The 12,952-nt window shown below is 41.7% G+C and overlaps 1 protein-coding gene across 2 annotated transcripts in view; it reads right to left on the minus strand.

The window, feature by feature from the left end:
* Positions 1–8,083: 8,083 nt before the first annotated feature.
* FAM149A (family with sequence similarity 149 member A) overlaps positions 8,084–12,952 on the minus strand; it is an 85,916-nt gene continuing 81,047 nt past the window's right edge. For both annotated transcript variants that reach the window (XM_075860161.1, XM_075860160.1), the window contains one exon: positions 8,084–11,196. In XM_075860161.1, the coding sequence (XP_075716276.1) occupies positions 11,113–11,196 (84 nt within the window). In that variant the 3' untranslated portion in view covers positions 8,084–11,112. The remainder of the gene's footprint in view (positions 11,197–12,952) is intronic.

Consider the following 12,952-nt stretch of genomic DNA (forward strand, 5'->3'; position numbering starts at 1 on the left):
TGCTAATACTCAGAGGTCTCTTCACTGTTTCCATCAGCAGGGAGAATTACCGGAAAGAAAGCAGAGCGTTCTCAGTAGTAATAGTGTAATGCCCGCGGTTGCTGACCACCGGCATTCCCTATTTACCGTCAGCCGTGACCGCAGGACACTCAGAGCTTGCCGGCATCTCCCTCTCCTGACACGCCGCCACACGCGACTGCACCTCTCCACTGTTTCCCCTAGGGTGTGTGCACGCACTCGTTCCTAATCTTAAAGGGCCAGCACGTGCACCAGTAAAATTGTCCTCGCTAAATCCCAACACACCCTGGTCTTTAAAAAGGACTCTGCTCACTTCCTCCTTGCCTGAGTGTTTTTGTGTCTACCTGTGTTTGTTCTGCAAATGGTTCCTTAGCTGAATCCTGTATCCTGTTTTCCCATATCCTGTTTCCCGCATCCAGTAATTGTATTCATTTCCAGGGCAGAGTCTAGTGTCGGAGTCGAGTTCACCATCTGTGCACGGTGCCCATGCCAGTCCATGGATCCAGAGGTCTACACTACATCCACGTCAAGTGTCTGCCACGTCAAGTGTCAGCCAAGTCATCTATCCAGGTACTCTTGTCCTAAAGACTATCTTTGACTCGTTAGGCCAGCTGCTACTTCGCTACATCGGAGTGGCCCAGTGGATCCACATACCCCACAGTCGTAACAGTATGCTCAGGCCATTTATTTCACTGGTCAACCCAAATCTGCGGTCCAGTTAATACAAGCAGACATGCGTGATCTCTGAGCATGACAGGATCAGGATTATTTGGACGACAGCTTGAACTACTCACCTAATCTGATGACGCATCGGAAGTATATACGCCAAGTCTTGTTGTTAATACATCCAGAAAAAGTGAAGTTTGCCTTAGAGTGTTCACGTCCTCAAGGTCTTTGAGCTATACAGAGATTTCTCGGATTTGCTAATTTTTATAGTCCGTTCATCCCAAATTTTTTGTCCCCTACTGCTCCCATATCAGCTCTTACCAAGAAGGGAGTGAACGCAAAGGACTGGACCTCTGAGGCAGAATCGGCATTCTTCAACCTCAAGAGCGCTTTCACGTCTGCCACTGTTCTTCATCATCCTGATGTGACTCAACAGTTTTCCGTGGAGGTTGATGCCTCTTCTACAGGTGCTGGAGCACTCCTGTTTCAAAAGAATTCCAAGGGTAAGGCAGTATCAAGTAGATTTTTCTCTAAACTCTTCACTCCTGCTAAGCGCAAGTACTTTATTGGGGACCTTGAATTACTCGCTGTCAAGTTGGCCTTGGAAGAGTGGAGACATCTGCTGGAGGGTGCTACTGACAGGAAAAGCATTCTCCGCTTTGGGCATGGTTCCAAACTGGATGGGCACTCTGGTGTCCGTATGACTCTGGACTTTAATGCTTGTCACCCTTGCTACCTAAATATGTCTTGGACTATGTTTCCTCCTGTGCTAACTGTGCCCTAAACAAATCTTCTCATTCCAAACCTGCTGGTCTGCGTCAGCCTCTAACGGTGCCTGATGATCCCTGGCAACACAACGCCATGGAATTTATCACTGATCAACCCTCATCTGCTGGATGTACTACTGTCTGGGTCGTGGTGGATCATTTTTCCAAGATGGAACATTTTATTCCATTAACTGGCCTTCCCTCAGCTCCTTGTCTGGCAAGTTTGTTCATTCAGCACATCTTTCGTCTGCACGGACTGCCTCACCATATTGTATCTGACCGGGATGTACAGTTCACGTCTAAGTTCTGGTGAGCCCTATGTAGACTTTTAGATGTGAAGCTGGACTTTTCGTCTGCTTATCACCCACAGTCTAACAGTCAAGTGGAAAGGATCAATCAAATACTAGAAAATTGGCTACAGCTTCTGCCTTGGGTTGAATTCTCATACAATAACCATACTAGTGAGTCTACTGCTTTTTCTCCATTCTTCATTGTATACTGTCAGCATCCACGAGTTCCTCTTCCTGTGCCAGCTATGTGTCAAGTGCCTGCAGCCAATTCTTCCTTCCTAACATCTGGCAGCAATCCAAGTCCGCAAATCTTCAGGCAGTTGATCGCATTAAATGATATGTCGATAGGAAAAGAAAAATTCCATGCTCAGTTTTCTCCCGGAGTCAAGGTCTGGCTGTCTTCAAAAAACATTAGTCTAAAGATCCCTTCTAACAAATTCACTTCCATGTTCCTCGGACCCTTTAGAGGTTTTACATCAAATTAAAGGAAATGTGTCGCAAGAAATTTAGTTAAACAGTTAGTGTATACATGATTAGACCTTGTTATCATTTTTTTTAATTTTTTTCACATGTCAGGAAATATTATAAATTAGATTCTAATTTATAACATTTCCCTGTGCTGGTCACTAGAGGGAGCAATTCCCAAAATTGCAGCATTGGCATGTGGTGAATCAACCACATTGCTTTATGCTGCAAATTTGGTGTAAACACACTCGCTCTAGTGCGCTCACAGAATCCCCCCTCCCTTATCCTGGCTAGTGCCAGGAGAAAGGAGGGGATTGAATGTTCAAGCCTCCTACACTGTGTGCCGCCATTTTTTGAGCGAATACACAGTGTAGTAGGCTTACATACAGTGGTTATAACACAAAACATACATAAACATGACTTACCTGCTCCTGCCGCCGCCGCTCCCTCCGGTCCGTCTGCTCACTCCGCTTGCTTCTGAAATCATGTCCGGAAGCCACAACTGGAAGTAGTCATCTTACTGTCCGGCCGCGGCTTCCGGTCCACAAGAAAATGGCGCCAGATGTCGCTCGACCAAAGACCTTCCATTTGGACTGTGTGGGAGCGGCGCATGCGCCGTTCCCACACAGACGGCGTACAGCATAGTGAATGGAACGGCTCCCGTTCGCATTCTCTATGGGGCTGTATGTGCCGTATTCCATGTCTGTATGTGTCGTAAATGGCAGCCCCCATAGTGAAGAAAAAGTTTGAAAAAAAAAAGTTAAACACAAACACACAAATAAATAAACTTTTTTTTTATAAAACACTGAAAGCAAATTTATCTAAAAAATATTTTTTTCGTGACACCCTTCCTTTAACCCTGTATCCTATGAGCTTCGGCTGCCTCCTACTCTCAAAATTCCCAACTCGTTCCATATGTCCTTCCTAAAGCCTGTGATCCTGAACCGTTATAGCAAATTACCTGGTTCTGCAGCTGCTCCCAGCGGTCCTTCTGAGATCTTTGAGGTAGAAGAGATCAAAGACTACAAGAGGGAAGACATTCTAGCTGGTGGACTGGAAAGGGTTTGGTCCCGAGGAGAGGTCTTTGGAGCCTGAAGAGAACGTGGATGCCCCAGCTCTCAAGAAGTTCCTCCGATGCTCTGGTCCTAAGAAGAGGGGGCATAAGTCGGGAGTACTGTAACTCTTTAATTTTATAGAAAAGTACAAAACATAAACTGTAAACAAATGCATAACTAATTCCACATAACAAAAAATTAAAACCAAATTCTTATAAACACATTTTCTTCTATACATCTCTGTATATGAGAAGAGAAAAAACTATACCAGACCCGGCCACATACATCCCACTCTTATATACTTACATCTACATTTCATCCGAAACCAAACAATATCTAGAATATTATATAAACATCATATAAACATAATCAAAAGTACCAACAGAAAATACGCCGACCTGCGTCAACCAAAAGCCTAAAAGAAATAACATAATAAAATAATAATAATAATAAACAAAACAACATAATAATAGCAAATAAAAAAATAATAATAAACAAAACAATAGAATAATCCAAAATATAATAATAATAATAATAATAATAATAATAATAATAATAAAATATTTTATTTTTTATTTTATTTTTTTATATCACACTGTACACATCTTGACTTTCCCTAACCTTACCCGTCTTACCTAAACTCCACCACCCCAGCCAGCATCTTGGCTCATGTCCTCTCACGTCCGCATATACCAGATGCTGACCCCCACCACCACACCCAACACCCCAGCCCAGCCCCCCGCCCCATGTCGTCCCATGTCCGCCTAGTCCAGGGCTGGGTCAGGCACCCCCCCGGCACCCCCCTCCCAACCTATATATTAACCCTCCTTAAGTCTATCCCTATTCTAACAACACTTTTACAATATAATACAATACACATCACCAAACTTGTCAAAATACCCAACCATATACAAAATACACCATACACGAAAGAACCAAGTTTGGTCACTTGTAAACCTCTTTCCTGCCATCTCAATCCTAAACAAAACAAAAATCTTCCTGTGCTTACCTAGCCCATCATCAGAGAGAGAGAAGGGAAAGGCCCCCTAACACCCCCCTCAGAGGCCAAGGTCCCACGTCCACAGCTACACCCTCCCTATCGCTTGCCCTATCTCCTTACCCTATTACTAGCTCTTTTCTTGACCCTATTGAAAGCTGACCTAGGCGGGAGAACTGTAATGCCCACTCAGAGCTTGCCGGCGTCTTCCTTTCCGGACACGCCGGCACATGCAACTGCACTTCTCCACTTTTTCCCCTCGGGTGTGCGCGCACACTCGTTCCCGGCCTTAAAGGGCTAGCACACGCATCTGTAAAATTGTCCCTGTCCAATCCCAACACACCCTGGTCTGTAAAAAGGACTCTGCCCACTTCCTCCTTGCATGAGCGTGTTTGTGTCTACCCATGTTTGTTCTGAAAATGGTTCCTTAACTGTATCCTGTTTTCGTGTATCCCGTTTCCTATTTCCAGTAATTGTGTTTAGTTCCAGTGCGAAGTTTAGTGCCGGAGTCGAGTTCACCATCTGTGCCCAGTGCCTGTGCCGGTCTGTGGCTCGACGTCTTCACTACATCCACATCAAATGTATGCCAAGTCAAGTGTCTGCCCAGTCCTCTATCCAGGTACTCTTGTCCTAAAGACTATCTTTGACTCTTGTTTGGCTAGCTGCTACTCCACTACGGCAGAGCGGCCCAGTGGGTCCACATACCCCACAGTCGTAACAGTATGCTCAGGCCACTTATTTCACTGGGTCAACCCAAATCTGCGGTCCAGTTAATACAAGCAGACATGCGTGATCTCCGAGCATGACAGGATCAGGATTATTTGGACATCTTGAACTACTCACCTAATCTGATGACGCATCGGAAGTATATACGCCAAGTCTTGTTGCGGTTAAGGGGGAACAGCTTATACGCTAATCTCGAGAAGTGCGTATTTGAAAATAAATCCGTGCCCTTCCTGGGCAGTATTATCTCTGATCGTGGTCTTCAAATGGATCCAGAAAAAGTGAAGTTTGTCTTAGAGTGTCCACATACCCCACAGTCGTGACAAATAGCCTTATATGTAGGTGGTGTCAATAACAGGAAGTCTGTCAAGGGCAGCTTCTGTCAGAGAGGGGGTAGTTATTTTGTCAACCTTTCCTGTCCAGCCCAGTACATTTACCCATTTTGTTATTTTCTGCGCTGCAAGCATTTATAGTGTACAGGGCATTTTTGAAACTTGAATTTAAGGGAACAGACATAAACCCAGAAGCTCCACTTTTACTTATTATGAAAAGTAGACTTGAGTTTCACTTAAAACTAAAAATGCAACTTCAGTATTTGCATGTTACTATTGAACTACATGTATTGCACTTGATGGTCATGCAACATTTTACTACTGCTTTTCCTACTGACAGCCTCTCACCATTTCAGTAAATGGTTAATATTATAGGTTTGCACTGTCTCTTTATCACCACTATTATACTAATAAAAACCTCTAAACAATGGAGATAGAGGTATACATTGGAGCTCCTGGGCCTTTTTGCCAAGCTTGGCCCTCAACCTAATCACCTATGACTTCACAAACACAGCATATTTAATATATACCACTCTGGATAGGATCTATATACAGTTTAAAAGTGAAGCATTCATTTGCATAGTGATAAAGGTTACAGTAATGGTCCATGCTAATTTCCAAGTGTCATGCCATGGCAGCGGGCCGTCAGGCTCACTCACCTCCTGACGCCCGCAGCCATGGATCTGCGTGCGCTGGCTCCAGTCTCCTCCTACGGAGACGCCAGCGCTCACTTCCACTCACCTCGGCCGGATCCAGTAGGGTGTGCGCGCACGCTCGTGCCCGCTCTTAAAGGTGCAGCGCGCGCACCGGACATTTATGTTTAATTTAGCCCATAAGCACCCTGGAGTTTGTCTATGCAAATGGTCTCCTAGTGTTTTCCAGTTCCAAGTGTTTCCCGTACCTGTGACCTGAAACCTGTATCCCGTGCTATCCTAGTCAAGTGCCGTGGTGGGATGAAGTCGTGCTGTGCTGTATACCACGCCTGTCCTGCTAAACCACGCCTCACGTCTGCCTGCTGACTAGTCCCAGTCGAGCCTGCCTTGCTACTGTCTGAGCTGCCACAGGTACCCTATACGAACTATAGACTGTAACATGCGCCCTGTTGGCCAGCTGCCATACCGCCAAGGCGGTACGGCTCATTGGGTCCACGAACCTAACGTGACACCAAGCCATGTGCAAGGACTCTGTATGTCGGCACATGGGATCCCTAGTTTCATATGGTGCTGTCGGAAGGTGCCTCCGTGAGGACCCCTATTCCTCAATAAAAGCAATGCTTCTAGAGGAGTATACCTACGTAATACGGCATGTGTTGGAACAGCAGGCACACTAATGTATAGTTTTGGCCCATAGAAATTTATGGGTGCTCTATAACAGATCCGTGTAATATGTGTTATATGGCCGTGTACCTGGGCCTATAGCATGATATTAAATCACCCCTCTATCCAACATTCTTAACATCCGATTGTTCTTATGTGCCTAGGTGACCTATAGAGGGGCCAAGCATCTGGGCCTGGTTGTGATTGCTACCTCTGCAACCCTTAAAACTATGTCACTGATGAGAGACACATTTTTAATTTATGGGAAAAGGTTAAAAACATCCTTGATAATAAATAGAAACAACCAACAGGTACAAAAAAGAAAATCCAACAATTTATTTCCAGTTTATACAGTCAAAGTAATACAGAGTAGTAGTTTTTGAAAAATCCTCACCTAAATACATCACTTACAATGTTAATATAATATAAAAAGGCATATATATTCCATACATAGGTAGAAAAATATAATTTGGCATGTAAATACAAGAATATACAATTTGTATGGACACACTAATTAGGTAGTAACAAAGAATCCATTATTACATGCATGATTGAAGAGTTCGGATTATAGGGGAATGACTTTATTGCACAGTGTGAATACTGCCAACATTGTGTTCATGTAAAAACTGTTTTGCTGGTATAAAATATGGTCCCTAAACCACAAAATAACAAACTCTATATGTTACTTTTATTGACATTCAGATGTTAGAAACTTGTACAGACCTGGTCCTGCTCACATCTGAGAGTTTCCTACAATGTTTCTATACTAGCCAATTTTCTCTGAGCTAAATAGTCTGAACTTTAAGTTAGATATATTTTAACTTTACACCTGTACCTTGTAGCAAACCTCCAGTTTTCATTTAATTTTAATTTAGTATGTATATATTTAAGCAAGCACTATATGTGCTCTGTAAATTAAAGAGGATCTATCACTAGTTTAGTAATGTCCAATCTTCCAGCTAATCTAATAGGCGCTGCCACACTGATAATGCTAGCTAAACTTGTGTCCTAAACGTTTATTATTTTAAAAGTTATGAGCTATATTCTAAATATGCAACTGAGGCTATACTAGACAAGTGGGAGGTAACAGCAGCGATTCTCCTGAGGTGGAGCTGCCCACAGCCTCTGACGCTGTCCTATCAGCATGAAGCTGCTTCACACAGTGTGAGAGACTGAGGCTGGAGGGAAGGGGGATAACTTAAAACAGCCATATCTTGGGCTCTGAACCACCTAGAACACTTGTTTTAGCTGTAAAACAACTAGAGGTATCGCCAGTTAAAAACACAGTCGGGAATGGGAACTGTATATGAATATAGTATACAGCTTTCATTCCCGACTGTGTTTTGAACTTGTGAAATCTCCGGTTGTTTCACAGCTAGAATCTCATGTTTCATATGCCACCAGAACAACTGTTCCAGGTGGTTCAGAGCCCAAGATATGGCTGTTTTAAGTTATCCCCCTTCCCTCCAGCCTCAGTCTCTCACACTGTGTGAAGCAGCTTCATGCTGATAGGACAGCGTCAGAGGCTGTGAGGCAGCTCCACCTCAGGAGTATCGCTGCTGTTACCTCCCACTTGTCTAGTATAGCCTCATTTGCATATTTAGAAAATAGCTCATAACTTTTAAAATAATAAACGTTTTGGGACACATTTTTCACCAGCATTATCAGTGCGGCAGTGCCTATTCGATTAGTTAGGAGATTGGACATTACTAAACTAGTGACAGATCCTCTTTAAGCCTGGTTTATTAGGGTAACACATACACTATGGTGCTCTTAAATTGGGTCATTAGACCCGTGGTTGGGATTTGTGGTTTTAGTAATTGAAACCGGCTTCAGGCTGTGTTTACATGTGCTGTTTCTGTAGTGATTTTGTGATAACTTTGTATTTGTTTGTTTTAATCATGTTACGATATGTCTACAAAAATAGCACATGTGAACCCAACCTTCCTTTGTAGTTTGGAGATGAAAGAAAGTATAACTAATTGTCGATAATAAACAAATGGGAATTAATATCTGGTTAGTTTCTGCAGGTGAGGACAATGGTATTTGAAAATTATAGCACATTGATGAATATATTGCGAGGGATATATATTATATTATATAGTATATTAAACTGGTGTTAATTGTTTAAATGGGCTTGTATAACAAAACATAGGACTTTTGAAAATCTGGTTATAGCTGGAACACTACTATGAGCAATGCCAATAATAACATTATATAAGGGAATTATTTATGTAGTTCTCTAATATAATATACAAATCACTTTTTTTTTTATATGAGGCATACAGATGTAGCCGTCTTTACATTGACTTTTAATGCATTAAATAAACAGTGGCTAGATCTCTTATCTTGACGTTTTCAATAACTTTTTAATGGCTTTTGTTGTGTGAGATCACGCTGCAGCAAGTTATCAGAATCAAGATAAAGATGGCTACATCCATATTTTTATGCAACGTTTTGTGAAACAGTGGCGTAAAATTACGCCTTGTAAGAACTACACAGCTTTTGTCCAAATCAATGGAAAGCATCAAAGGAATGCCACCATTTTACGTTCCGAAATATGCCAAAAAAAAAGGTGTGAATATGCCCTAATACCACACTGCAGAGGCAATAGCAAAGGGTCTGACCATCCCATGTCACCAAAAAATAATCTTAGAAAACATAATTTCTAAATATGTTGAAAATGTATTAATCATGCATAATTTTCACAAATATTCAGTAGTATTGGTTTGTTATAAAGGTAGGAGATATTGGAAATCACTCCTATACAAGTTGAGTGAAAGTCAGGAACCACCCAATTATCTCTGAAAAAACCTAAGGGAGTTTTCCAAGCTAATAAAAAAGTGGCGAAGGCGGGCGGAGGGGTTTGCATAAAACAAAAAAAAAGAGACATTACTCACCTAAGTGTTCCAGTGTAGCTGCTACGGTCCTCCTCGGTGCTGTTTGGCTTCAGCAGTCATGTATCGTATACCCACTGCGGCCCATGATTGGCTGCATCAATCACGTGGGTATATGAACATGTCATCGCTGCAGCCATGTCAACAACAAGTGGCGGAGAGGAACAGAACAGCTGCGCTGGAACATCAGGGGATCTGTCAGATCACTAATGCTTCTATTTTTGTTTTATTGCACCCCCCCCCCCCTTCCTATACCACTTTTATAATTAGATCGGAAAACCCCTTTATTGTTCGATTGATCTCAGCATTGCTATTAAGTACCTATGACAACTCTTCATCAACCTGAAAGCTGCCATCTTGAATACAATTTAAAATTGCCAGATTGAATTCTCTAGCAGTTACTTGCATGATTCCTGGACTCCCTGTATATAGTAGAAACAAATCAGCGTGTGAATGAATGAATGAGACAATCTGTACAGTAATGTCACAAAAACAATTGTTTGGGTACATCACATCATTGCACTGATATAAAAAATATATTCTGATTATAAACATTATAAATTAACTTCAATAATTCTGGGTATGATAGAAAGTGGTCAGAACACACAGTGCATCCACCTCAGATGTTAGAGTTCTGCTGCTGAAGTCTTGGTGCCGGGTGACACAGGACACCATCAGAGGTCTTGTAGAGTCTAAGCCTCGATGGGTCATGGCTATTTTGGTGGATTGAGCAGGACCTTCACAATATTAGGCAGGTGGCTTTAATGACTGTCAGGGCATGCTGGAAGTTGTGGTTTTACACAGCTGGAGAGCCATACGTTGGAGGTTACTGCCTTTGGGACTATTTTTATATACACACAGCACTGTCTCTGCAGACTACTGCAAGTAAAAAAAAATATAAGAAAAATTGATCCGCTCACCACTCATTCAAAGTAAGGACGCCACATTCCATGTTTATTGGGTGCACGGGCAAGAGAACTACATCGGGAGTAGGTAGAAATCCAAGGACAAATTTTTTAGAGGTCCAGCACACGATATGATGTGAAAAAAAACATAACGGTTTATTTAAGTCAAGATTAAAACAAGAAATTAAAAAATCCCGGGAGAGAAACGCGTACGCTAGGCGTTCTCTCCCGGGATATTTTAATTTCTTGTTTTAATTTAAAAACATGTTCTGCAGACTACTACAACATCTGCAACCCCACCCAATTCTGTAAAGAGAAGACCCCTTGGTCTTCGTTTTTGGCTGGATATTGAGTTTAATGTAAGCACACATAACCAGCCATTTAGTCAACTAAAGCAAAATGCATTGAAGCCAATCATATCAATAAGTGAAAGAAGTTTTTCATTCCTCATAAATGCTCTCTAGCTCCCGATGCAATGAATACTGATTTCCTCATACATAGATACCCTTATGTTATGATAACCTGGCATACAGGGTGAACGGATGCGGTGTAATAGGATACACACTTATGCAGCATCACACAGAAGTGCTGAATTTAGTAGCAAAGAACATGCATGTGTAAATTTGTGGTTTACCAGGAGACCTGTAATATATACTAAACAGCACTTCCCATTGTCCTTTATCACTGCTTATTAAGATGGCATCGGAAATTTTCTCCTTGCATTCGATGGATTCCTCTGAAAAGACTTTGGTTGACACTGTGAACCTTTGCAAAAAAAAAAAAAAAAAGAGGATATTTGAAGCACACATTGCAGATAGCCATTACTAAGTTTCTCTCAATGTATATTTAATTTTAATAGACAAATTACTTGAAATGTTACTTGCCCTACTATTAATTTGAGACTTACGCTACGCCAGGGGTACCTTGACAAATGGGTACTGGCAAAGAAAGAGGGTGTATGTGGCGATGGCTTGTTGGTGTGAAAATCTGTTGCCAATTCCCTGAGCATTACCCACCACAAAGTGTAGGTGAAGCTTGCCACCAAGCCAGCAGCATGCACTCGATCGAAGCACTATGTAATAGGGTCCAATATCACATACTGTATATATAGATGTGTTTGTCCTTAACGTATCTCTTAACCCAACATATCCGAAGATGTATGGCGCAAGATGTTGAATAAACATGTATACCTCCTCCATTCGTTTTTTTTCTAATGGATAATGCAAGATTGTATTGAATTGGTATTATGACAAATTGTGTAACTTAACGCTATTCAAGAAAAATTAAGGGTTGACACAGCTGTATGTGTCCTGTATACCTCAGACTACAACCCTGGTGCATAAGCTTTCATAGGATTGGCATCTCTCATACATTCAGGGCTTTTGGCATAGTATGAGACTGAAGAACCAAAGTCACAGACCGCTCCGATACTACACTAAGAGCTCCAGGTCTGGTGGATTACTGCTAGCAAGCAATTTTGTGTTTTAATGTTTTTATTTAATATTTTAATAGACAAACATTATAAAGCAAATGTGTTTAAAGGCTATGTACACCTTTGAAGAAGTTATGTATATATATACAGGGTGGGCCATTTATATGGATACACCTAAATAAAATGGGAATGGTTGGTGATATTAACTTCCTGTTTGTGGCACATTAGTATATGGGAGGGGGGAAACTTTTCAAGCTGGGTGTTGACCATGGCGGCCATTTTGAAGTCGGCCATTTTGTAACCAACTTTAGTTTTTTCAATGGGAAGAGGGTCATGTGACACATCAAACTTATCGAGAATTTCACAAGAAAAACAATGGTGTGCTTGGTTTTAACGTTACTTTATTCTTTCATGAGTTATTTACAAGTTTCTGACCACTTATAAAATGTGTTCAAAGTGCTGCCCATTGTGTTGGATTGTCAATGCAACCCTCTTCTCCCACTCTTCACACACTGATAGCAACACCGCAGAAGAAATGCCTCCCGATCTGACCCCCTTAGACTTTTATCTTTGGGGTCATCTGAAGGCAATTGTCTATGCTGTGAAGATACGAGATGTGAAGCAACTGCAACTACGGATACTGGAAGCCTGTGCTAGCATTTCTTCTGCGGTGTTGCTATCAGTGTGTGAAGAGTGGGAGAAGAGGGTTGCATTGACAATCCAACACAATGGGCAGCACTTTGAACACATTTTATAAGTGGTCAGAAACGTGTAAATAACTCATGAAAGAATAAAGTAACGTTAAAACCAAGCACACCATTGTTTTTCTTGTGAAATTCTCGATAAGTTTGATGTGTCACATGACCCTCTTCCCATTTAAAAAACTAAAGTTGGATACAAAATGGCCGACTTCAAAATGGCCGCCATGGTCAACACCCAGCTTGAAAAGTTTCCCCCCTCCCATATACTAATGTGCCACAAACAGGAAGTTAGTATCACCAACCACTCCCATTTTATTTAGGTGTATCCATATAAATGGCCCACCCTGTATATATATATATATATATATATATATATATATATATATAT

This window comes from Rhinoderma darwinii, chromosome 1, assembly GCF_050947455.1.
Source record: "Rhinoderma darwinii isolate aRhiDar2 chromosome 1, aRhiDar2.hap1, whole genome shotgun sequence".
Lineage (NCBI taxonomy): Eukaryota > Metazoa > Chordata > Amphibia > Anura > Rhinodermatidae > Rhinoderma > Rhinoderma darwinii.